This window comes from Clupea harengus, chromosome 16 (assembly GCF_900700415.2).
Source record: "Clupea harengus chromosome 16, Ch_v2.0.2, whole genome shotgun sequence".
Taxonomy (NCBI): domain Eukaryota; kingdom Metazoa; phylum Chordata; class Actinopteri; order Clupeiformes; family Clupeidae; genus Clupea; species Clupea harengus.
This window is the reverse complement of record NC_045167.1, coordinates 1,408,470-1,434,756: the sequence shown is the minus strand read 5'-3', so window position 1 is coordinate 1,434,756 and position 26,287 is coordinate 1,408,470. Positions and strand designations below refer to the sequence as shown.

Sequence of the window (26,287 nt, the reverse complement as noted above, 5' to 3'; positions counted from 1 at the left end):
TCTTGAAGACCAGTATAAAAAGCCAAACATCCTCCACGACCCAAGCCTCTGTGCAATCCAAAACAAACTCAGTTTCCCTATAAATGTCCCCTATCCCTCAGTCCTCTATGTATAGTCTATCTAAACAAGAAGTCAAAACACACGCACGCACGCACGCACGCACGCACGCACGCACGCACGCACGCACGCACGCACGCACGCACGCACGCACGCACGCACGCACGCACGCACACACGCACACGCACGCAACACGCACACCACGCACGCACGCACGCACGCACACAAAAAGACACACCACACACACACCACACACAACACACACCACACACCACACACACACACAACACACACAAACACACACACACACACACACACACACACACATACACACACACACAAAACACACACAAAACACAACACACACACACACACAAGCAAAAAGCATACATAAACGATAGAACACTGTCAGTTCTGTAGTAATGCATGGAAGAAAAGGAAGAAAACAACACTCTGACCTTGCAGAGTGTGTGAGAGTGTGTTTGTGTCTGCATATATTAATGCAGGGAAATTGTGAAACCATCCAGCATAATTATTAATTTGTTGAATGAAATACCATATAATTGTCACGCAAACTCCTGCCAATGATGAATCCCCATCAGCAAATGAAAATGAGACTCACTCTCATGGGCAGGGGCAGCGGGAGATGGGCAGCCATTTTATGACCTAGATAACCCAAACAGTTGACTCTACGAGTGTTACTTAAAGTTAAGGACGCTTCCTTGGTAGGACAGGTCCTTCGGAGGCTAGGCAAGACTCCTATCCAGCATTCGGAGGACAAATAATGGAACAGTCTTCCGAGTGTGCAGGTATGCGTCATTGAAAAGGTCCCGCCTTCAAATGATATGCTACTTTAAAAAAAAGAAAAGAAAAATAGGCTCTGGTACATGCGCACAGGATTGTGGGTGCTTTAAGAACACTGAGGATACTCCAACGGCATCCTTGGAAATTCTCTGAACAAAGGACTCTGTCCTTGGTAGAATTTGAAGAATCCTAGACATCAGAACAGTCCTTTGGCAGGGTTCAATGACGTAGCATCCTTGAAACGCAGCCATTAAGGATCCTTCCTTGACTTTGAGAAGCAGCTTACGTCAGCAGAGGCCTTGCAAGGTTCAGGATGATTTTAAACAGTAGATGGCGATGTTGAGCCATTTTATTATTTTCAATTTTCTCAATATTGGCACCAGCATTGATGTGTTTCACAGTTCAGTCATGTCATTTAATTTTCAGCATTTAAAGGTGCAATTACACTTTTGATGATTTTAATAGCCGTGACATATTACACAGCAAGCTATGTACATTTATTGTATGCCATGCTCTTTTGCCTGTCATTAAAAGATCTTTGTTAATAATGGATAATGTGAATTTACTGTGCTGTAATTAAACTGCTGGATATTTCATTTCAAAGCTTACAGCAACTGATCAAGCTAGGCCTCCTCACGAGGCTGACTGGTTTCTCTGCTGTAATTTCACTAGTAGCCACAAGGGGTCGAGGTGTTCTGTTGACGTGGAATAGGAAGCACTGCAAACATGGCTGCGCCCATGGCGGAGCGAGATAATTACTTAGAGACAGAAATAAACAGTCTGACAATGGCTGAAAACAACTCTGAGTCTGTCTCCAAAGATGGAGAAGGTACAGACTACATATTGCAGTTCGTAGAAAAAGAAATCGGTTGCGATCTTAAGGCATTAGGCAAAGTTAGTGGTATGCTTGAGAAGCTAAAGGCTGAAAACAAGGCTCTGGAAGAACAGGTAACGTTGGTAATTCAAATTGGCACGCTACAGCTATTTTGGCAAATAAGGTTGTGTTTCATGATAGCCGTATGTTTACTATGACATAACAACTGATGTCAAGGCATATACGCATTAACGGTTATCTCATGGAGTAACAATATCCTGAAACATAATTGCACATTTTCAATGAGGCCATGTGTATTTACACGAGTGTGTTTGTGCTCAACATGACAGGTAATGACGGCATCGAGTTCGGTGCCGTTGCGTGTGTCAGCTGCCATCGAAACTGCAGAGAAATCTCGGTCGGACTTGGACAGTTTACTTCACAGAGAGAGGGTACTCTCAAACACATTGCAACAACATCTTCAGGGTGCACAGAGTTGGGCAGACAGCCTTGGACAAACACTTGGCCAGTTGGACATCATAGAAAAGCACCAGAAGTATTTGCAGTGTTTAGCCCGCATTGAAGAGCTCAGGTCAGTCAAAGACAGTTATTAGGCATGATAAGAGAAAGCTGCTGACACAGACACAGACCCTGACCCTGCGTGTTTTTGTCCATTTTTTCCACAGTGACAGTATTCAGCAATGTTTAATGACCAGTAGCACGTGGGAAGCTGTTGGGGCCATCGGCACTATGGCCAACCTTGACCTGAGCCTCCAGGAGTCTGGCTGCAGCCATCTGCAGGCTTTCCTCAGAGAGACACTACACTTTTGGCACAAGATCCTGAAAGACAGACTAGCAGGGTATTTACACCGAAACTTTAAAGGGACTAGAAGCATAAAGACTGTGGCCATTTCTTTTTTCCAACCGTTCCTTCTCTCCCTTCCTTTGTCTTTAGGGACTTTGAAGAGGTTCTCACTCAGCTGCACTGGCCTTTCATCTCCCCTCCGACGCCCTCTCTCTCCCCGCCTGCTAACACCCAGGAGCTGAACAGCCAGCTGGAGCTCCTGGTCTCTCAACTCCTGGCCCTGCAGACCTCGTATCCTTTACACATTCTCACTCTTACCATATGTGTACTCTTCCAGGACAGACTGGCGTCCTGGGGCGGTGGCTCTGGCTAAATCTAAAGCCACTTTTACATCAGCACCTGACATTGTATTGAACACTTGTTATTAAAGTAGGTTAATTGGCTTAGTTGGGGATTTATTTTCTTAAATTGTTCAAGAAGGTTATATACAACAGTCCTAAGTGACGAAATATATATGATGCGTACAACATGCATACCAACAATTACTGTTTAATCTCTGACCATTAAATCCAGGTCATTTTAAAAATGCAGAGAGAACATACAAACATATAATTACAGTGCATGAAATGCCCTGTATTGTTATTCCTTCCTTTCTTATACTTCTTCTTATTATTATTCTTTGTACCGACTTCTGCACTTAATTCAGCTTGAACCGCTTAACTTAGAAACTGAACTTTATACTTTTTAAGATATTAAAGAAAAACAATACAAATTTTCCCATTGACTTACATTGGGCCATTATGACATCATAATAGGGTCAATAAACTGGCTTGCACCTGTGCTTCACTGACACCTGCGCCAAGGTTCCAAGGCTCCTCTTCTCTCTGTCCCTCTCTATTCAACTGTTCTATATTAAGAGACCTTCCATACTCTACTTTTTTTTCAGTCCTTTTTTCTCTCCTTCTTTCAGTATTTTCCCTCTTCACTCTCTCTTTACTGTCTTTATCCATAGCTACTCTTGTTCACTCTTCTTCCACTCTTCTTTCCTTCTTCCACTCTTCTTTCCTTCTTTCACTCTTCTTTCTTTTTTCTGTCCTTCTTCCACTCTTCTTTCCTTCTTCCACTCTTCTTTAATTTCTTCTTTCTTTTCTTCTTTCCTTCTTTCAATCTTCTTTCTTTTCTTCTTCCTTTCTTAACTTTTGCATTTCATGCACTGGTATTTCCTTCAGGAAATGCATTTTCTAGTTGAATATTCAACTACATATTATAAAGAACATACAAACAAATGAGAATAGTCTGGATTGCCGTCATGACATCATAATAGGGTAATTAAACTGGCTTGCACCTGTGCTTCACTGACACCTGCGCCAAGGTTCCAAGGCTCCTCTTCTCTCTGTCCCTCTCTATTCAACTGTAACTAGGAATATTAAGAGACACCTTTCATACTCTAATTTGTTTTCTCTTTCCTTTCTCCTTTCCTTCTTCCACTCTTCTTTCCTTTCTTCTTTCCTTCTTCCACTCTTCTTTCCTTCTTCCACTCTTTTTTCCTTATGTCACTCTTCTTTCTTTTCTTCTTTCCTTCTTCTACTCTTCTTTCCTTTCTTCAATCTTCTTTGATTTCTTCTTTCCTTCTTCCACTCTTCTTTCCTTCTTTAACTCTTCTTTCTTTTCTTCTTTCCTTCTTCCACTCTTCTTTCCTTCTTCCACCCTTCTTTCCTTTCTTTCACTCTTCTTTCTTTTCTTCTTCCCTTCTTCCACTCTTCCTTCCTTCTTCCACTCTTCTTTCCTTTCTTCCACTCTTCTTTCCTTCTTTTACTCTTCTTTCCTTCTTTCACTCTTCTTTCTTTTCTTCTTCGTTTCTTAACTTTTGCATTTCATGCACTGGTATTTCCTTCAGGAAATGCATTTTCTAGTTATTATTCTTTGTACCAAACTTTTGCGCTTAATTTAGCTTGAACCGCTTAACTTAGAAACTTTGGCGCATCATGACATCATAATAGGGTCATTAAACTGGCTTGCACCTGTGCTTCACTGACACCTGCGCCAAGGTTCCAAGGCTCCTCTTCTCTCTGTCCCTCTCAATTCAACTGCATAACTAGGAATATTAAGAGACACCTTCCATTCTCTACTTTTTCTCTCCATCTTTCTCTCTAACCCTCTCACTCTACTTTCTCTCATACTCCATCTCTCTGCTTCACTCCATTTTCTCTCCTTTCAATATTTTCCCTCTTCACTCTCTCTTTACTGTCTTTATCCAGAGCCTTTCTTCTTTCCTTCTTCCACTCTTCTTTCCTTCTTCCACTCTTCTTTCCTCCTTTCACTCTTCTTCCTTTTCTTATGTCCTTCTTCTACTCTTCTTTCCTTTCTTCTTTGCTTCTTCCACTCTTCTTTCCTTTATTCACTCTTCTTTCCTTCTTCCTCTCTTCTTTCCTTCTTCTACTCTTTTTTCCTTTCTTCTTTCCTTCTTTCTTTTCTTCTTCCTTTCTTAACTTTTGCATTTCATGCACTGGTATTTCCTTTAGGAAATGCATTTTCTAGTTGAATATTCAACTACATATTATAAAGAACATACAAACATATAATTGAATATTCAACTACATATAATAAAGAACTTGGGTACCTCAGGTAGCCTTCCCCAGCTCTTTCACCCATATATGGTCATAGACACTTGCATCTGGTTCTTCTCCATGACTCTTTTCCCAGTGATGACCTCATATCAGAGAAGGAGTCCTCCTCTCGTTTGGGCCTTCCCCAGCCTTCACCTCTGTCTCTGCCCATCAAGATCATGATGGTTCCTCTCAGCAAACGGTTCAGGTACCACTTCACTGGGAACCGGCAAACCAACTCCCTAAACAAGGTCAGCACACCATTTACATTAAATATCAGATTTAATGTGTAATGTAATGTTTAAATGCACATTTAAGATTAGACACTAATATTTCTTTCCAAAATGTCCATCTCTGTCTGTTCTTTTTATTTCTGTTTCCAGCCAGAGTGGTATCTAACCCAGGCTCTCATGTGGATGGGGAACAACTCGAACTTCATGGAAGAGAAGATCCAGCCTATTCTGGATCACTCTGGAGCCAACATCAATGCTAAGGTGGAGTATTTTGATCAGATGCTGGTCAGATAACGACATGGTTGTAGGCTTGATAAAGCTCAAAGCTATGTCCATTTGAATATCTTCTAGTAGTACAGTGGCATGCTACAGGTTGTACATGTTATCAGGGCAGGTTCAGACTTTATTACTTGTTGTTATTATTATATGATGACTAATAGAATGGAATTGTTTTATATGAAGAGTCTTTTTTTCTAGTGTATTGTAAAAACATAGTAGGTATGAGTACACCATGCTCCTGCCGGCTAAATAATACTTTTTGTCAAGTACAAGCTTGGTAACTATGGAAACTCCTGTCTGGTTTAGGTGGAACTGTGTCGGGGCCTCCTCTTTCTTGCTCAGGAGAAGCTGGCCTTGGATGCTTCTCGGCTTCTGTATGATGATGCTCTCTTCTGCCACCTGGTGGATGAGGTGCTTCAGTTTGAAAAGGAGCTGCGCACCACACATCAGTACCCGAGTACCTTGCCTGGTGCCCTGCACATCCTGCTGGAGGAAGCCGTCTTTCAGAAGTGGCTCAGCGTCGAGAGAAAGAGTGAGCTCAGTCAGGGGCAGCGTTATTTTGTTGTTGTGTTATTTTGTAGCTGGTGACTGATCTCATCATTGTGCCTATGCCTTCATTGTAGTGGCGCTGGAGAAAGTGGATGCCATGCTGTCAGCAGAGGGAGCTTGGAGCTCCCAGTACAGAGATATCACAGACATGGACGAGCTGAAAGCCCCAGACTGCGCCGAGACCTTTATGACACTCCTGTTGGTCATCACAGGTAACATGCGTCTCATTACAAACAGAATACATGGTGTCAGACACGTTGGAAATAGTTGAAGTTTATCCCGTATAACACATGGTATCAGACACATTGGAAAATAGTTGTAGATCATCCTGTATAATACCAAAACATGTGAGTTAGTGTGCAGATGATCCGAAATCCAGTGGCATGCCTGTCCTTCAGTCAGTATAAATAAATGTACACGTTATGACATTCTTCTTGCTGCATTGCCTCTTCTATGCTACCATGTGTCCTGAACAGACAATGATATTGTATCAACCTAACAGTTTAGTTCTATTCAGTCCACTATGGTCTATAAGTGTAAGGTGTCTACTGATAACACTACTGTGAAGTCAGCATGGTTCCTTACTGTAAATTGTTGAGCTTTTCTGTCTGATCTGCACAGTCCCTCACAGTCTTCAAAGACCCCATACACTATCATCAACCCGTTGTTAAATTCAATCATACATTTGTAACTGTCAATCAAATTCTACAGTAGCAGTTAAGACGGTGCTCCAGATTTTCAAGACAGAATTACCCTTTTGCTGTCAGTATTGATGAAAAGAACGAATCAGCATCCATCATAGTAAAACTTCTCTCCTCTCAGACCGCTATCGCTCCCTCCCCTCCCCACGGGCGCAGCTCAGCTTCCTGGCCCTGCAAAGGGAGCTGGTGGATGACTTCCGCATCCGACTCACGCAAGTAATGAAAGAAGAGTCTCGGAATCCCCTGGGAATACGCTACTGTGCCATCCTCAATGCTTCCAACTACATCTCTGCAGTTCTGACTGACTGGGGTGACAATGTGGTGAGTTATCCTGGGTGACTGGGGTGACAATGTGGTGAGCTATCCTGGGTGATTTAGTTCTGAGTGACTTGGGTGACAATGTGATACGTTATTCTGAGTGATGTTCCGTAAAGTATATGTGTTGTGGTCCACATTAGTTATCTGACTCCTGTGCCCTCTCTCTCTCTCTCTTTTCCTCTTTCTCTCTCTCTCTCTCTCAGTTCTTCCTTCAGTTGCAGCAGGCTGCAGTGGCCCTTGGTGATGAGGTGCTGGGGCCTCTGGGGGCCACAGAGACTGGCCGTCTGGCCTCTCTTGAGGGCTCTCTGTTTGAAGAGCTGCTGGGATTGTTGGAGCGTCTCCGTGGGGATATGATGGGGCGGCTGCTGGATGCGGTCATGAGAGATGTCAAGGAGAAAACCCAGACCTACATCCGAGACAGGTCAGCTGGAAGTTATTATTCTTCGTCTGTTATTTTGCTGATCTACGAAGACATTAGACAGTGATGAGTGCAACTGATATTTAGGGGAACTTGCAGAGGAATGGACCCTTCGGTCTGAGCATGTGACCATTGATCTACAGTTGATTTGTCAATTGATCTAAAGTTGATTTGTACATTGATCTAAAGTTGATTTGTACATTGATCTACAGTTGATTTGTACATTTATCTACAGTTGATTTGTACATTTATCTACAGTTGATTTGTACATTGATCTACAGTTGATTTGTACATTTATCTACAGTTGATTTGTACATTTATCTACAGTTGATTTGTACATTTATCTACAGTTGATTTGTCCATTGATCTACAGTTGATTTGTCCATTGAGCTACAGTTGATTTGTCCATTGATCTACAGTTGATTTGTCCATTGATCTAAAGTTGATTTGTACATTGATCTAAAGTTGATTTGTACATTGATCTACAGTTGATTTGTACATTTATCTACAGTTGATTTGTACATTGATCTACAGTTGATTTGTACATTGATCTACAGTTGATTTGTCCATTGATCTACAGTTGATTTGTCCATTGCAGATGGCTTTCGTTGCCCTCCCAGCATGACCAGGCAACCATGTCTTTGTCCAGTTCTGCGTGTCCCATGATGCTTTGCTTGCGGGACCATCTGCTCCAGCTACAGCAGCTGCTTTGTCTTCCTCTGTTCCAGATGTTCTGGCAAGGCTTGGCTGAGAGGCTGGATCTCTTTCTTTACCAAGACGTGAGTACTGTTCTGAAAAGGGTTCCTTAAGATGGAATGGTCTGTGGAATAAGTAGTAGGCTCCCACTATGGCTACAGAACTGGAACTATAGTCAGTGCACCATTGCTACGGAATTAGATTCGGTACCAATAGTTCCACTAATGTCAGTCCGAAAGCAGTCAGTGTCAGTCAGTGTCAATGTCAGTTTCCGTGTATATCTACTGTTGACACAGACACATTTCCCGTAGATTTCTCCCTGTCAGCACGCCTCCATGAGGGCGTAGTTAGTACATTTGTCACAACATAAATTGACTACAGGTAAAAGTATTCAGCATATTGTGTCAGAAGTGGTATGCATTGATTGGGAATTGGCACAAGTAAAAAGTAAGACAAGTAAATAGGATCATTGTAATGGAATTACCATATGCTTATTAAAAGAAGGTTGTTTCTACTTTTACCTTCCCACAGCTTATCTTGTACAACCATTTCAATGAGGGTGGCGCTGCTCAGCTCCAGTTTGACATGATGAGGAACCTCTTCCCTCTGTTCGGACACTATTGCAAGAGACCAGAGAACTTCTTTAAGCAGTGAGTATGGAAGTAGCGCCATGTTAACTCTGTTAACTCTGTTTAAGCAGTGAGTATGCTAGTAGCGCCATGTTAACTCTGTTAACTCTGCAGTGAGTATGCTAGTAGCGCCATGTTAACTCTGTTAACTCTGTTCTGCAGTGAGTATGCTAGTAGCGCCATGTTAACTCTGTTTAAGCAGTGAGTATGCTAGTAGCGCCATGTTAACTCTGTTCTGCAGTGAGTATGCTAGTAGCACCATGTTAACTCTGTTAACTCTGCAGTGAGTATGCTAGTAGCGCCATGTTAACTCTGTTAACTCTGTTCTGCAGTGAGTATGCTAGTAGCACCATGTTAACTCTGTTCTGCAGTGAGTATGCTAGTAGCGTCATGTTAACTCTGTTAACTCTGTTCTGCAGTGAGTATGCTAGTAGCGCCATGTTAACTCTGTTCTGCAGTGAGTATGCTGGTAGCACCATGTTAACTGTTCTGCAGTGAGTATGCTAGTAGCGTCATGTTAACTCTGTTCTGCAGTGAGTATGCTAGTAGCCAGTGCCGCCGCTCCCATAACGCGCACTACGCGCTGTGCGTAAGGGCACCAACTCCTGTGGGGGCACCAATAAATAGGCAACTGAAAAATCATCATAGTTATAATAATTATAATGCCGATATTATTTCATATAGAAATATTAGGCACCGTTTAGGCATGTATATCACAAAACAGGCAGAACAAGATATATATTTAATTTCTCCAAAAAAGTTACGCTGGTGCATAAAAAAATACGCACTCAACTTCCCAAGCTCGCCGTGGGTGCCCTTTCCTATCTCAGTGGCCTGACGAACTTTGACAGTAGGCTAGGTCAACTTTTCGAAAATGGCCTCAAAAAGACAACAGGAGTAATCATTGTTAAATACGGGAAATGTGCTGCTAATTTAATGGTTAGCCTATGCTTACACCTCGAACTAGCTGACGTTATTGCTAATGTTAGCACACTCAAATTTGTTATAACGCAGGTGCAAGTAGTGTTGCCACACGTCCCGAATTGTCCGGGACATCCCGAAATATTATGGGTGATTTTGATTTGTCCCGTCAGGGAGACAAGCGCCTCTCAACTGCACTTGACTCCACAAGCATTTGTTACGCCAACACGAACAGGTGAAACTTGTAGCGAGAGATCATCATGCCTCGACTGAAGGACAGACAGCCCCAACTCAAATAGAGTATCTTAAATCACGATTAAATTGGAAGCTTGCACATTGACTACTGTTTGTTTTCATATTTCATATCAGCATTCTTTACACATAATGAACTGGTGTTAATATGTGTGAATATGAACTCATGAATATGAACTCGTTCATACGAAGTGTCACAGGCACACATTATAATTGTAGAAGTTAAATCGAGGAGACTATAACATTAGCTAGATAACTAGCTATCATTTCATGCAAACGGAAATCTTCCATTTAAATCGTTTGTTATTAAAAGTTTCCTTAGCTAGATAACCATAGCAACCAGGAATCACAACTTTAGCTGCAAAGTTATGGATCTGACAAGAGGGAAATAGCGCCCCCCCTTGACCTATCTAAAACAATGTTAAAACTGTGGCCAGGCAGTGAACTGCCACCAGTCTGAGTAACATAGGACGTTGAGACAGAGGCCCTGTTCGAAATGGGTTAAAATGCTACGACTCTGATTCTGATCGGAGCGCGGGCCCCAAACAACTATTACTATGAACAATACATCCAAGCAAGTACAGTAGTAGTTTGCCAAAATTACACTGAAATGAATAGGTTTATGGTATGGCTAATGAAACCTTGCGATTTCCATTATTGTTGGTCAGCCGTTGGCGCGCGCGCGCACACCTGGAAGAAAGTGTCTCTCATTTGGGGTTGAGGAAGTTGTTCTTTTTCGTTTTAATAAAATGTTAAACTGGCAGAAACAAAAGATTTTTCTCGGGGGGGGGCGCGCGCATCATAAAGGAGTTATGCTTAGGGCACCAAAATGGCTAGCAGCGGCACTGCTAGTAGCGTCATGTTAACTCTGTTTAAGCAGTGAGTATGGTAGAAGCGCCATGTTGTTCAACTCTCTTAACTCAACTCATCTTCTAGTCAAATGAAACAGTGTAAGCAACCCAAGATCTGGAGTCATTCCATGCATATGGGATTCTGTAACCACCTCTGCAAGTAGAGCAGTTGGCCTAGACATTTACAGTATGTTAACAATGTCTCTCTCTCTTTGTGTTAGTGTGAAGGAGGCTTGCATTCTCCTGACGCTTAATGTAGGCCCTGCTCTGCTGCTGCGGGACCTCCTGAGACAGGCGGAAGAGGACACAGCAGTCCTGGAGGGTCAGCAGCCCAGCCCAGAGGCTGCCCTCAACGAGATGGGCGTGTTCCGGCTCACCCCCTACGACGTCTCCATCCTGCTGGGGCTTAGAGCGTCATGGCCTGAACAGTGAACAGTCCATCCAGAATACCTAGAAGGGCTTCAATTAACTACCGCTGAAATACATTTAGCATCCATAATGGGGTTGGTATACAGGTGGCATGATGACTCACTCACGTTTGATCACTGTGATGACTTTTATATAATTTTGGAATCTGTTGCAAGTATTTATGGCCTAACATTCAGTGAATCCAGCCATCATGACAAAATAATTGCAGCTTTACAATGTTCATTTTGTCAGCCATATACAACATCTCTGTAAAAAACGTACACGTACACACATTTCTCCAGTTCATATGTGGAACTTGTACGTGTAAATGTTGATAAATCAAGTCAATAACCTGTGAATGTGCTTGACTAAGATTGGCATTAAAGGTTCATAATAAACTGAAAATGCTTCATGGATTTAGCTGGAAAAGCATTAGGAAGTATCAAATATTTTCAAAAGAGTTTCAGTTGTTTGTTTACTGTATGAAAAGTCACCAACACCCCCTTCCAAAAAACTACTCAAGATCCGATGCTTCACACAGGTTTAAAATCCTCAAAATACTTTATTTGTTAATTTATTTGCTAGTCATGAAGGTTTCAATGGGATGGTCTCACTTTCCTCTCTACATTATTTATACATGAATATATTCTACAACTGTCAAATATAGTATATGTATAACATACATGTATTGATCACTTGTAAAATTCAGGTTAGTGCTATGGCCCTGTGAATGATTTAAATAAATACTTGTAGTTGCATGTATAAATAAGCATACTCCAAAACACTCTAAAATGTGTCCATTTCACTTGACCAGAACCAATCTATTGAGTGCTATCTGATATCCTAATTGAAATCCAAGCACATACGTTGCACATAAGATGACACCCAATTTGTGAATACAGAAATGAATGAGAATGCCTTACAAGTGAAGAGGGCAGATCTCCCCTATCAGGACAAACAGTATTCCACAGCATTCCAAAAAAGAAAAACACTCAAGTAACATTCCACTACAATGGCCTGCGCCATAGGTGACCGGAATGCCACAGTCCACATGGAATCTGTCTACACCACCACAGGTTCTCTTTGGTTGTTCTGTCGTTTCACCACGAACACTTTCTGTCCAGAGACGGTAACTGCATACACGCAGTCTTCAAACATCACTGTGGAAGAAGACAACTGGTATTAATGTGGCACCATCACATTCATGGAGGCGGGATAATTACCACCAATGTGCTGCTATGAAAGAGTACAGCAGGAGCCGTCAATCATTTATTTCAAAGCAGTCCACCTTTAACATCTCCAATTAATTAGCATGTTGATTCTTGTAGTTTTAGCAGTTCTTGAAAACGCCAACAGTCATCAAGAGTGCACTTCTCATTCCAATAACATACACTGCTTTGTTGTTGACATTTCAAAACAACATGCATTTGAGAACATTTTCAGAGAGTTTGCAGGGAAATAGATCCAAACAGGATTTAGTAATAGAATTGGATGAAATATTTAAAAAAAAAATTCAAATTCCTTTACCATCTATAATTATGGTGAATTGTTATTCTTAGGTTCTTCAACACAAGTAAAAATAAAGATCAGGATAGTTTTGAAATTGAGTATCAGGACATCCCAACCCCCCAATAAGAGGGACTGACAACAGTGACATGCTCCATCAAGTTCTGATTTTAAAGTGTGATGCATTCAGAAGAAAGGCTAGGAATGCAGGTCAGTATTCTATAATGTATATTCCATGTGCATTGTTCTAGACAAATGTTCATGTTAGTTGACCTTTAGATAACAGACTCTTATCAATAATGATTTTTCAGTATGAGAAAATAAGGTCAAAAGAATATTTTTTAAGTCAAATCAGAGGGGCAGGATTATTGATCCTTGATAAAAAAAATTTTTTGTGGGATGGGTATGGTGAAATAAACCAAACCATTTTGTGATAAACGCATTCTGATCGGAGCTGCAACGCTGCCTATTTTGAGATGTATAGAGCTTCATTATAGAGTGCAACAGCAGAATCATTCACCAGATACCCTCGAAGGTCGACAATAGGGACACTCAATACTCTCCTAAGTTTATTTTCTAAGTGCCCTGATCTTTAATTCTTTGTTGTTCTCTAGGGGAACCATTTGTCAAACGAATGTTTAATAGCATATTTTTTATGTTTATATGTATAGTGTAACACACCCATTTTTTTTAAATGTTTTCAAATAAACAAAAAATATGTTACAAATATTTTGCAGTTGGCTTATTTAGTGTCTATATATAATCAGCAACATTTAAAAAAAAATAATGAAAACTGGCCTCTGGTAGTAAAAATGCTTTGTGAGGTACCATTCAGCTCACCTGACATGCGTTTGAATGGAGGCTCAGATGTTCCGTTGAGTCGGAACCGGCAGGCAGTTCGCACCATTTGCATGATAACTCCTGCTGTGTGTTCGTCATTCTCCAGTTCACCCGAGGACTGCAGGGACAACATTTCTCAGAATATAATTCGAATTTGGTGTTTGGAAAATTAGTACAGAGTTGCATCCCTTAAACAGACAGTAATGCACATATTGCTCGATAATAGGTCATCATAAACTTTTGCCGGACTACAAAAAACCTCAGGCACTGCAGGCAAAGGTAGAAATCGGCAAGCAAGTGCAAATACATGTTATATGTAACCATCAATGGCCAGAAGGGAGGCTGCGCCACATCTAGACATAACGAATTACTCCCAGAACATGGCAAAGTACTTACTGCTAGTACCCCATCCTCGCTGATGACAAGATACCCAATTTGATCCGGTATTCTCTCAAGACCCTGTGTCAGAGCAGTTGTCTGAGACATACGTGAGAGGGGAAACAATACCAGGTGGGGTGAAATATACAAATAAATATATCACATCCTAAATTTAACAACGCCACACCGAGCTTCGCTAAGATGAGATACATAAAACCGGTTCCATTTTATGATTAGGTCAACGTTAATTCCCACCCTTTGGAAACGAGTGCTTGCTAGAATAATGTTATTAGACTAACGTTGCAGTTGCTAACATTGCACAACTGGGTAACAACTGAAAGATCGAGCCAATGCTCTACAGCTCAAAAGGAGATTGACCTTTTAAGAACAAATGAACACAGGTTTTACGTTAAACACACCCAATAACAACAATTCACAGTAGAAGTGTCTTACCATCTTAGCTTCTCACTATTTTGTTCAGCTTCCTGTTGACACTCACGTGATATGAGTCGAGCTTTAACGACGTCACATCAGTACATCAACTACTAGCTAGAATTTTTATTTTTTTTCACGTCGTATCAAATCAAAGACATAAACAAATGCATAAATAGAGAGCATACAATTTGCAGTTTAGCTACTAAATCAGCCCGATCTTCATTGTGTGGGCCTTGGGCTTTCGCAGCAATCTTGGAAAATCTTCGGTATGTGTAAGGTTAGGTCACATGGGGTTTCACAGCGTAAGCGGAAGTTGCACAGTCAGCTGACAAGAACACATGATTCATTCAGGAACAAAATACGACTCAATCTAAATCGTTTTTAAAAATCACATTTGGGGAGCTTATCCAAGAATTATGGCAGGACGAGGGAAATTAATCGCAGTTATTGGCGACGAAGATACCTGTACTGGATTTCTACTTGGTGGCATCGGTGAACTTAACAAAAATCGAAAGCCTAATTTCTTGGTTGTGGAGAAGGACACCAGTATCGCTGAGATAGAGGAGACGTTCAAGTAAGTGTTTTGAATTTGGTGTGAAGTGTGAAATAGTGCCTGGGATACATTTTACAGTTAACACACTTACACATTACCTACTGATATCTCCCTTCTGATTATGCTAGCAAGCGAGCTGGCCAGTTCCAGTTGAGTCAGGCTGACAGCGATTAGCTCCAAGGGCAAGGGTGGATGTTGGGCAGCATTAAGTTGCATTGTCTTACATACAATGTGGTAACACGCCATTGCCTCAAATCCTTTATTTTTATTTGGGTAGCTAGCCAGCATGGTTTGTGCTTTGTCTAACTGTGTGTCAAATGGCAATGTTATGTTGCACATCACGTTATAGTTGGCCATCAGACAGTTGGAATGAGTGTGTTTCTTGCTCCCTGCCCGTTTACTTGTGAAATTCAATAGAGCCTATGTTTATGTCCAAAATGTTTCCGTGGGGGGTGGTATCCTACTTGACTTTCTGTTAACATTGTTTCTATTTGAATTGGTTAAATCACATCTCTTCTTGTCCTGCAGGAGTTTCGTCACTCGTAATGACATTGGAATCATCCTCATCAACCAGTTCGTTGCGGAGATGATTCGTCATGCCATAGATGGTCACATGGAGTCCATCCCAGCCGTCCTGGAGATACCCTCCAAAGAGCATCCTTATGATGCCTCCAAGGATTCCATCCTGCGCAGAGCCAAGGGAATGTTCTCTGCGGAGGACTTCCGATAAACATGAAGTCTCCTCATCTGGAGGCAGCAGGGGTGGGCATGGGGAGAGGGAGAAAGAAGGGAGCATGAGTCTATGAGCTCTGCTACAGTGCAGTGGATCTCAGTCTTGACTGAGTTATTCGCAGTGAATTTCATTGCTTCTCCCTCTTTCGTGATTTGTCATAACTCTGCTTCATCCAAGGAGAAAGTTAAGTCTATTGTAGTTTTAGGAATCCGTTGTTTCCCCACATTGATATGCCTGGATGACGGGACTATGTTTACTATTGTGCACCATCATTTGTGGTACTATTGAAAATAGTAGTTGTCAGCTTTGTTTTTGTCATTTTCGGAATGCTGTTCGTCAAGTTGCGGTGGGAATTAATAGTGAGCCCTCCTGTTTTCATTCAAGTCTTGTCAAAAGGGTAGTTATGTGTTTGCAATTCATTTAATTTATGATCTCTGTATTTTTTGGAAAACAACATGGCAAATAGTCATGTTTTTCCATTTATCTGTGTGTTTGTCACCTGTTATGATATGCTGATTTCAAGACACAGGACCTAACTCAGTCTAGGGTCCATTATTGCTACTATATGTACATGTTACTTCTCCATTGACTCACACCCTCCTCAGCCACACATGGTTGGGTTAATCATCAGTCAAGGGCACAGCAGACTATCTGCTGACTGGAGCATGGCACATCTTGTTCAACATCAACATCAAAATTCGACCCACACTTACAATTCTATTATTATCGTATTGTTTCTCTTCCCTAGACTTCCTTTCACTGGAATATTTAGTATTGTAAGGGTTGATTTGTTTCATTGTCCTTCAGTTATTTGGAGACCCATTAACTCACTTTCTCTTGATTGGTGTTTTTGATGAGCAAAATGGGCTTCTGGTTTGGTTTGCTGAGATGATTGTAGATGTGCTAAATTATTGTACCTTGGAATATCCAAAAATGAATTCATTAAAATATATGACTATGTCCCTTTCTTGTGTTGTGGTAGTGATTTCGCATGATGGGATCCGTCTATCCATTGCATGTGGATGTGCCTGTAATGGACTTAAGGGAAATCTACTGACACGTCAGTGGCAATTCTAAAATCTTAGTGCTAATGGACAAATCATCCTCTGTGGCCGTATGAAGTAACACTACTAGAATGTAGAGTCTGGGCGTAAATGAAGCCACCATGTCCTCGACACATACATTGATCTCCATATGACCTCCACCTATGAGCTAGTCACCAGATATCTCTATAGAATTATATCAGGAGGGCATTTACCCTCAAAATACCTCGACAAACGAAAGATAAACCAGCCTCCTGGAAATATGAACCTGTTGCGGAGAGTTCAGTGGATGTGTTTTATTAGTTCTTGGGGAAATGACGTTTGCCACACCTCTATTCAGTGACAGAAAATTAGTTTTTTACAACAGCAGTTATTGTAAATATGGCATGTAATGCAAAATAACATACTTATCCATTGCCATGAGCAAACAGTACAGTGTGTGCTTTGACGAGGCTCATAATCATTTTCATATTCTTTTTTGTTTTTCCTTTACATCTGTGACCATGAATTAGAGTGCTCTCGTGACAGTGGTCAGCAGAGATGCAACTTAATCAAGCTGAAATACACTGGACATAAAGTATCTTCAAGATTTGACAGTCAAAGCCAAGGACAGTTCACAGGCTGACAGAGGTAATATAACCTCTCAAACTCGCCCCCATGCTTGTGGGCCTCCTGAGCAGAATGAGTCCATGGTCTGCAAGTACAAATATTTTCACAACACTGACGCGTGCTCTCATTTATCTTCTGAGTCCTTGATACTGTCATCTGAAATGTCCTCCAGTTAACCAAAGACAAACATGCCTATTTGTCAGGTTGTCCAAAACAGATATAAAACATCTTTCATTGAAAAAAACTGAGCACAGATCTTGGTCCACAGGTCCCTTTAGAGCTGCTTAAGGTGCTGATTCTACTCTGTGGCACTATGAATCCAGCCTGGTCCCTCAGTGCCTTGCTTCTCGGGTGTGTCTTTGGATTCCCCATCAGCTTCAACAGTACACACAATGATACAAGGTAAGGCAGTTACAACACCAAGAACCAATACATCTGAGGAATATGTTAGGAACTATAAATCAAATCTGTTGTGTCAATTGTGGGGTTATTGGATGAGTGGTTTTATGTTTTAGTGTTGATGTCAGTAGTTCATTCCTCATTCTTCTGACACTACATTACATGTTCCTTTTTCTTTAGAAGTGAGAATGACTGGAACACAAACGGAACCAACTCAACAGGGTATGTGCAATGTAAGAAGACCTTTGAAAATCTAACAAAGTTTGTTATTTATTTTCAACCGCCTCATTTTGAAGTACAACCTCTGGTATCTACAAGGTTATGTAAAGTCTTTAGTGTGACAAATAAGATACAAGAGCAATTATTTGTCATTCCCTCTCCATAGTACATGGGTACAAAATAAATTCCTAAAACACCATGGCAGGTAAAAGCTATGATTCACAAGGTAATAATTACAATGATTCCATCATGTTGTTAACACATTTTTTTTTTTTTTAACAGATCTGATTTGGCTATAAACAACACCATCATGATTACTACGTGAGTGCTTTGTCTTTTTTGTTTTGTTTTGTGTTTTTTGCTGTGACAAGCTGGGAAGCTTTCTTTACATTATAGTTTATTGTATATTTCCGAACTGGTGGAGAGAAATGTTATGTTGAATAAATCACATAAATGTTCTTTTAGCAGGTTGTCTTTTGTTTTCTCCGATGCTGGAAGGTAAGTTAGACAGTTTCTGCTTCTACATCTACTTCATCTATATACTTACATAAAGATTAGCTTTAAATTATATTATCTTTATCCTGTTTTATGGTTTCTTTGGTTTATTTTCAGTTTTTTTGTTTCTCTTACAGTTATCATGGCCCATCTGGGTAAGTACAAACTTGATATATTTTATTTTCTCCACTTTAAAGTGTCCACATACTAAAAGTTACATTAGCTTGTATAATTGTCTTGTATTTCCAAATTGAATTTATGTGCAGGTTCATTTCTGAAAATCAAGCATGTACTGCTGCTGGAAACATGATAACGTTGTCTAATGGATATACAGCTGATTCTGAGAAGATGCTTGCCAATCATCGTAGCTGTCTTTTTTTTCTTCTTCTTTTTAGTGCTGGAGGATGCATGCTACCCACCTGTGCACTAAGTAACCTGGGAAATCTTCTGAGCTCAGGAGATGAAATAGCTGGCAGCTCAACCTCAGATCCCCATGGAATCGGAAAAAAATGAATTACAGAGGCCTAGGATGCAGTTGAACTATTTACCTGCTGCTGTATTGGGCTGTTAGACAGGGGAACTACACATTTCTATTTGATGTCTAGTGTAATGGTCAGTTGTGGTGTTGATAAATTGATAAAATGTACTGTAGCTGAGTTTATACAAGGTTTGTTAGAGATCGTTGCTGTTTTGTTCAATAACGTGCAAGCTCATTATTAAAATATATTGTTTCCTGTGTTTCTAAAATAAAAGACCTTAAACTAAGGTTGGGGTCTATGCTTATATTTCATTGGGTTAGTAACCGTGGTGGAAAGTAACTGAGTACATTTACTCAAGTACTGTTCTTGAGTACAATTTTGAGGTATTTCCATTTTATGCTACTTTATACTTCCACTCTTTCAGATGGAAATATTGTAGGCTACTGTCTACTCGACCACATTTATTTGACATTTTTAGTTACTAGTTACTTTTAAGATGATTTTTCACAATGGATAACGTAACACGTTTTCAACCTTGTTGTTGGACATCATGATGTTACCAAAAGCAGTGTGTAGTCGGGGTCACATTTCAGATGTCTGTGAGTCTTCTTCTTTCCTCTCCTATTAATCATCTAACGATCTCTCCGGGGTTCCAAAACTGTATATAAAGTAGGCCTACAACAGCATGCTGCTTACCAGGGACGTGCACAGGAAGGGGCTAAGGTTGCTCGGGCAACTGCCCGTTTGCCCTCCTCGACAGAAGTTGCCCCTCCGAAGGAAATATATATATATATTTTTAAATAGTATTACGGCTGCAGAACTTCGGAATAAGCGCCCATTGGACGGGGGCGTGGCGGCGGCGGTTAGTGACAGTTTAAAATGATATAGGCAAAATATGCGTCCAGAGGACGGGGGCGTGGCAGCGGCGGTGACAAAAATGAACGTGTTGCCCCTTTATTCCAGGGCAGAGCAACTGCCCTCCAAAATTCCTGTTCACGTCCCTGCTGCTTACACACTGATGCGTCAGTATTAATAATATAATGCCATATATAATAATATCAGTCAGAGGGACCAAACCAGTATTTTTTTTACTTTAATACGTTGACTACATTTGATACTAATACTTATATGTACTTTAACTTAAATAGAATTTTTCATGCAAGACTTGTAATGGCGTATTATACATTGCTGTATTGGTACGTTTACTCTTACTAAACCACCGGTTATAATTAGTAGATTACAGTCGACTGTCACCAATCATTAAGCCGGTAGCTCAGTAGCGCAAAATGGAGCGATTAACATTTTCTTTTGCTTCTGTGATGCAATAACTAGTTTTGACGTAATCCTACTCATGACTGTAGGTCCGTAGGAAAATCACAACAATAGCCTAATCATATAGGCTATGACTTACTTTAGGCAACTGATTTCCCCATCGACAGCTTTTTGACAGGTAACTATGGACTCACAGAAGGTGGACTTTTGGAAAGAAGCTATTTTAAGAGAAAATCTAACTAGACTTAATTGGTTTCGCCAAAACTGGGTAAAACACCCCAAACTACCACCAAAGGAACGCAAGGTGAAATTTCCCGAGGTCACTGAACCTCCAGGAGAAAATAAGTCTTTCCAGAGAGAAACGACAGACCTGTCCGGACCGAAACGTCTTGATACGCTCTCCGATATGAATGTGATGAGACCTGTTTCTAGCGAAACCAGAAGTGAATTATATCAAGGATTCTCCAGAGAAGAGACAGGTCGGTACAAGTACCTCATACTCAGGAAACGAAAGAGTCCGGAAGATAAATACAATTATCCAATTACCAGCAGCTGGCAATACGGTTGGGCCCTAGGTAAGTGTTGCTCCATTGAAGGTAGATTCATTAAATAGATTATTCAATATTTACGTTGTAAATATTAAAATACATATGGACTTGATATAACATGATAAATATAGGCACATTCCTCAATATTAGGCCTGTTGTGCACGTTACAAACTTCTCTTTCACCTATCTTTTTTTGGGCCCTTTAATTGCCAACCAACTGCATAAACACACCTCATAAAATACATAACATACAACTGTCAGCTATTATCCTCCTGATGGAGGCCTATGTCATTGTTGTAAGGTATAGGTCTCGTAGCATTTCAGTTTTTCATCAAACCACTGACAGCACATTTAAGGCTACTGAAATAAATAATAATAACATCGCTGACATATGCGATTGTGGTTTGTAGGAGACATGACCAAGGCCAATGTTCCGATGTACGCCAAAAATGCCATCGTAAGGGAGAGTTTTTTCCGAAAGAACGGAATATTTCCACGAATTTCATCCTCAGACACTGTGGCATGACAGTGGACACGCAAACTTTCAATGGCTTAGCATTCCTAAGAGGAACACAGCTGGCTAAATAAATACATACATCTCCGTGGTTTGTATTTTGTAACAATTATTTTAAGAGGGATCTTGATGTCACTATGACATATCTTCAAGACAACTTGACCATTTTTGTAAGCCATCATTAAAGTCTAGTGTATGATGTTATCCGAGCTCATGAATTCATTGCTGATACAAAGATCACTGTCAGTTAGTGTATTGTGTTAGTATGGTGAAATTGTCCTTGTTTATTTGTTTGTTATTTTGCTTGATTGAACATTGTCTTTAGTTATTTCATTTTTTTGTGTGTGTTTGTTTATTGTGATGTCATAAAATGAGACTAGGCCTGTAACACATTTTTGTATAATCTCCACTGGGGGGTGCTACGTCCGCATACAACACAAAGTCATGTACGCCAAGGACATTGCGTCACACAAATTCAAACGTGTTGTTGTTTTCTTTATTTGTTTGTGTAGCTACTCTAGAGTTGCTCTTTGTTAAAGTATTTCAGGATTTCACTCTGTTTTACTCACACATTCTAAAATGATTCAGTAGAGGCTGCATTTCCTCTCCTTACTGACATTCCCCTCATTAAAAGTCCTGAGTCCCAAACAACACAGGACTCATGCGCAGCCCAATCTCTTCTTTGGGCTTTGGCTATACCACACCAACCCAGTGGGGGCCATCCAGTGGTAGCTTAAGATGAGCTATCCTAACCTTTATACAGATTCTCCAATGTTTGTTTGAACGGTTCAAATACAGAAACCATAAATGGCAGGTGGTCCCTGAAAATAAGAATTGATAACCAGTTATTTTGCGACGCTGAAAAAGAGTATGTAAACCCTAGATCATTAAAAAAAATTAGACCCAAATGTCAGATGTTAGAGACACAAAAATCTGATGTTAAGCTGCAAGACCTGTGTGTGTGGGGTGTGATTCCCTGGCGTTAGCACCTGATTTAGCACTGGCAGGCTATGACGTTTGCCCAGGAGGACAGCTGGCAGCTGTGCACTTGTGCTGTGCCTGAGAGGGACGCTGTAGAGAATCAGTTAATCCCTCCCCCTTTTGTCAGTGCTCCTTCTCGGTTGCTTCATACGTGGCCCATGTACGTGACACACGGGGAAAGAAAAGAAGTGCCTGTTCTTTCAAAATGAAACTGACTAAATCACCATGGCTCAAGATGATTACCTTGTTTCTGTCTGGAATATTTGCATTCTTCTGAACGAACACTTGTCACATCTAAGTGTAGATGCTAATAGTGACAAGCAGTTTGGCATATGTGGGATATTCAGGAGCTTGTCACAAGACCTTCATCAGGATAGTGGTTAAGCTCTTTATTTTACAAACACAACCCTGGCTGTGTGACAGGGTCAAGAGCTTGTGAATCATTTTCAGATGGTTCGGACAAGTGGTTTGGATAGGTGGTTTGGATTACCTGTCCTCTCAGAGGTAAACAACAGATTTTCATGGTGAGATGAGGTCACCACAAAGTGGATTAGGACTGAGTGTGTGTGAAACATGCTCTCCACTGCTCTGCTGTCTAACAAGGGCCAATGTCACTTAAATACTCATGGGGATAAATGATAGGTAGAGAATGAAAGCAGGTTGAACTGAAAACTGTTCTACAGGCTTTTGACTCCACTGTATATAAAAAAAAGAAGCATTTAGAAACAACGAGGGATGGTATTGCCTCAAGTTTGTTTGTCTGCCATCAGAAATAGTTAGCACCGGATGATGTCTGTGTTCCAGCAATGATGTAAGTGCATTTGATATCATTCACCTTCATCTTTGTACAGCGGTTCACGGTCATTCTTGTTCCATCCCTCTTCTCTCTGTCCTTCCTTTTTTCTTTTTTTTTTATCTCCACACTCCCCTCACACAAAGTTAACGGGCCTCACACAGACTGATCATAAAGAGACGGAATGAATGTGTTCCTGATCTCAGCCCGGTCAGCTTCTAGTCCAGCCAACACAACCTCTATGGACTTCTGTAAGTGAATCATTTCAACCTCCTGTTTTTGAAGGAGGAACTAATAATTGATCAACACACACACACATCATATCAGAGAAAAGGAGAAATGGATGGGTGAAGAAAGACTAAAGGTTTGTCTTTTTTTTTAGACAGAGCTGAAAGGTTATGCATGACATGTTCTTTGTGATTAAGATGATTAAATGTCCATTTCGAGGCTCAAATGGTTACAGACACACAATGTCAAAAGGTAATGGAACCTAACAGGAAATTGAACTGAAAACATTAACATTCACAGATTAATGATGGATGTCAAAATGAACAGACACTACAACCTGAGTCATGCATCACATTTTTTATTGTATTACTTCTCTCCAGCTATGGCTGCAATAGTGTTACAACTGAAACATACTGTATATAGGCATCAACATGTTTCACTGGGAGTAGTGGTGGAAATATACTGTATATAGGCATCAACATGTTTCACTGGGAGTAGTGGTGAGCAGCAGGTCTCTCTGGCAAACATACACCTTCCCATGACTAGACGACCTATTTTTTTCTTCATCATGTTTATCTAAACTCTTATTTTCTTCATCATATTTATCTAAATGACTGTTGTTTTCCTCATCATGTTTATCTAAATGACTCTTTGACATTGAGCAGCAAAGTTCATCCTCAAACTACATGATATTAAAACAACACTATACAACAATTTGGCTCTTTTAGAGATACATTTTCATTGGCAACTTGTGGTTCGCACCTTCAAATTCATTTTGCTCGTATATGGTCATGTGAGGGACAGATGAACACACCTGTTGTTCCCGCTAGACGTACAGGCTCTGCACTATGTACATCTGTGGTCAGGGACACAACACCATGTGAAAATGTAAGAAAACTATTTACAGCACCACATCGCCAACTTTATCGCCAAGACACTAGTTTGTTAGTGGTGTTTGCAAGATTTCTGCATTGTTTTGAGGTAGTTAGCATTCTAGTTTGAGACCAACACGTCATAATGCTGCTAAGAGTGTGTAGCAGAATTGTAGCAATCAACAGCTACACTTTCTCTTGAACAGAAACAACAAGAGACATTAAACTACTTTTATTAATTGATACAGGAAAACAATTCGGTGTAAATCAGTGTGAAAGGGTTAACTGATTGGAATTGCAGTTCTAGCCCACTGTCTGACTGACGACATGATTATGTGCTGGGGTGTAGGTTGCTATTCAAGCAATCAAGTTTGGCAATAAGAAAGGGGGCGCAGGTGATTGTGAGTCACAGCACACAAGATAATAGATAGGTGCTGATGCAGTCCTGCACTGCTCAAATAGAGAAGAAAATCTCTGCTCTTAATCTTTCACTTTGAAAGAGTCTGATATTGTGAGGCAATATTCATATTTATTTATTTATTCATTTATATATATGCACGCACGCACGCTTGGATAATAGATCAAAGTCTACACGCATACGATTTGCATTAAATGTTATAGATAGATACACTGCCTACACTTAGAAATACATACACTTTCATTAAAATGCACCAGTGTACCTAAAACCTGCTAGAAGTTCATTTGTAACACCAAACAGTTGTAGTTAAAACCTCAGAGCAAATCTGACTGATCCTTTCAGAAATGTAAGCTAAAAGAGTCAGTTTGAGAGAAAGCATTCACTCTCTTCAATCCAGTTTACATCAGGGGGCTGCGGGGGTGAGGGTAGGAGGAATGATTGACTGACACAAGTGTTATGTCGCTGTACGGCTATCAATAAATCAGTCGCTGGAGGACGACTAATGGTGATTGGTTGTGGGAGGCCACTTACATGGACATCAGAGAAATAACTAGCATGTGGAATGTTTACATTTGAGTGATCGACCTGTCCAGACTGACAATACGACTTAAATCCAACCCATGTCGATAAGAGTTTTACAGTCCAGCTGCCAAAGTCAATCTCTGCCAATCATCAATGATGATTAATCTGAGATATTTTGAACTGGAATGGCAGCATTCTTTTTAAAGCACAGCTCACCTGAAAGTTCTGTTGAGTGCTGAAGTGTCTTAAATGCCATATACAGCAAGTGTTTGAAATACATGTGACACCGGGTGCAGAAGGCCTTAATCATTTGGATCATGGATATGTGTGGGTAAACACATCACTATTCATCCTCCACACCCTTCAACTGCCAGGGGACCTTACAGGCTGGAAGTATCCAATGGAGATCTTTTTAAAAAAAAAACATGGGTACTTAAGCTTTGAAGTTAACAGTCTAATGAACAATACAGAAACCTCACTGTGAACATACAACCCTCCAAAGTGATGCCTACAAATATTTCACATTAATTCAGTTTAATTCAATTTTATTTATAGCACCAAAGCAATACAATTGTCTCCAGGCACCTTACAGAGCCCACAGCCTAAACCCCCCAAGCACAAAGGCGACAGACAGAGGCAAGGAGAAACCTTGACTAGAACCTCTGCTCATAAGGGGGGGGGGGGGGGGGAGGCATCCTCCTTGTCCGGTGTACATTGCTCTACGAAAGAGTCCTCTTTTAACTTTGTAGATGGGAAGTCTGTCTTACAACTTTAAACCCTTAATCATACCAAACAAAAATGAGAAAATGGACGTATATTTATTGTGACATTTATCCATTGTGCTTTTAAAGGGTTTAGGTCTGGGCGTCTGTGCCCTGAGACATCAGTGTTTTTAAGTCAATACAATCAAACTGAATTGCTACAGACTCTGGTCTGGTCTCTGGTCACTCTCATCCAGCTGAACACTGTATGAATGATATTCTCCCCTCTTCCATTGCACCTGCTTTCTGTAGTCTTCACTAGAAGATATCAACAGTACTGCTGCTGAATTGTTATCTGAAATATAAAGTTTCTAATTTAAAGTTTCACAGAAATAAGAAGTTCTGAGC

At 40.6% G+C, this 26,287-nt stretch overlaps 4 protein-coding genes across 5 annotated transcripts; 3 read left to right on the top strand and 1 right to left on the bottom strand.

The window, feature by feature from the left end:
* The first annotated feature begins 1,542 nt into the window (after positions 1-1,542).
* On the top strand, positions 1,543-11,746 carry rint1 (RAD50 interactor 1). The gene is made up of 13 exons (XM_012831948.3): positions 1,543-1,809; positions 2,026-2,267; positions 2,362-2,535; positions 2,631-2,771; positions 5,184-5,337; positions 5,470-5,580; positions 5,905-6,130; positions 6,222-6,359; positions 6,970-7,169; positions 7,370-7,587; positions 8,183-8,363; positions 8,812-8,930; positions 11,155-11,746. The coding sequence occupies exons 1-13, from the start codon at positions 1,588-1,590 to the stop codon at positions 11,363-11,365; spliced, it is 2,337 nt and encodes a 778-aa protein (XP_012687402.2). The 5' UTR covers positions 1,543-1,587; the 3' UTR covers positions 11,366-11,746.
* A 137-nt stretch (positions 11,747-11,883) lies between these two features.
* Positions 11,884-14,730, bottom strand: lamtor4 (late endosomal/lysosomal adaptor, MAPK and MTOR activator 4). Its single transcript, XM_012831928.3, has 4 exons — positions 14,519-14,730; positions 14,084-14,164; positions 13,688-13,805; positions 11,884-12,501 (listed from the first exon to the last, which is right to left on the bottom strand). The coding sequence occupies exons 1-4, from the start codon at positions 14,519-14,521 to the stop codon at positions 12,404-12,406; spliced, it is 300 nt and encodes a 99-aa protein (XP_012687382.1). The 5' UTR covers positions 14,522-14,730; the 3' UTR covers positions 11,884-12,403.
* A 63-nt stretch (positions 14,731-14,793) lies between these two features.
* Positions 14,794-16,746, top strand: atp6v1f (ATPase H+ transporting V1 subunit F). The gene is made up of 2 exons (XM_012831949.3): positions 14,794-15,074; positions 15,582-16,746. The coding sequence occupies exons 1-2, from the start codon at positions 14,917-14,919 to the stop codon at positions 15,781-15,783; spliced, it is 360 nt and encodes a 119-aa protein (XP_012687403.1). The 5' UTR covers positions 14,794-14,916; the 3' UTR covers positions 15,784-16,746.
* Positions 16,747-17,431: 685 nt separating this feature from the next.
* zgc:193726 (uncharacterized protein LOC561161 homolog) lies at positions 17,432-19,197 on the top strand. Of its 2 annotated transcripts, XM_042710019.1 has the most exons (6): positions 17,432-17,840; positions 18,018-18,059; positions 18,339-18,377; positions 18,525-18,554; positions 18,689-18,706; positions 18,947-19,197. In XM_042710019.1, the coding sequence occupies exons 1-6, from the start codon at positions 17,752-17,754 to the stop codon at positions 19,062-19,064; spliced, it is 336 nt and encodes a 111-aa protein (XP_042565953.1). In that variant the 5' UTR covers positions 17,432-17,751; the 3' UTR covers positions 19,065-19,197. The 2 variants fall into 2 exon arrangements, 1 of the variants encoding a protein (XP_042565953.1); XR_006152871.1 differs by having other exon boundaries at positions 18,018-18,070; positions 18,339-19,197.
* Positions 19,198-26,287: the final 7,090 nt, after the last annotated feature.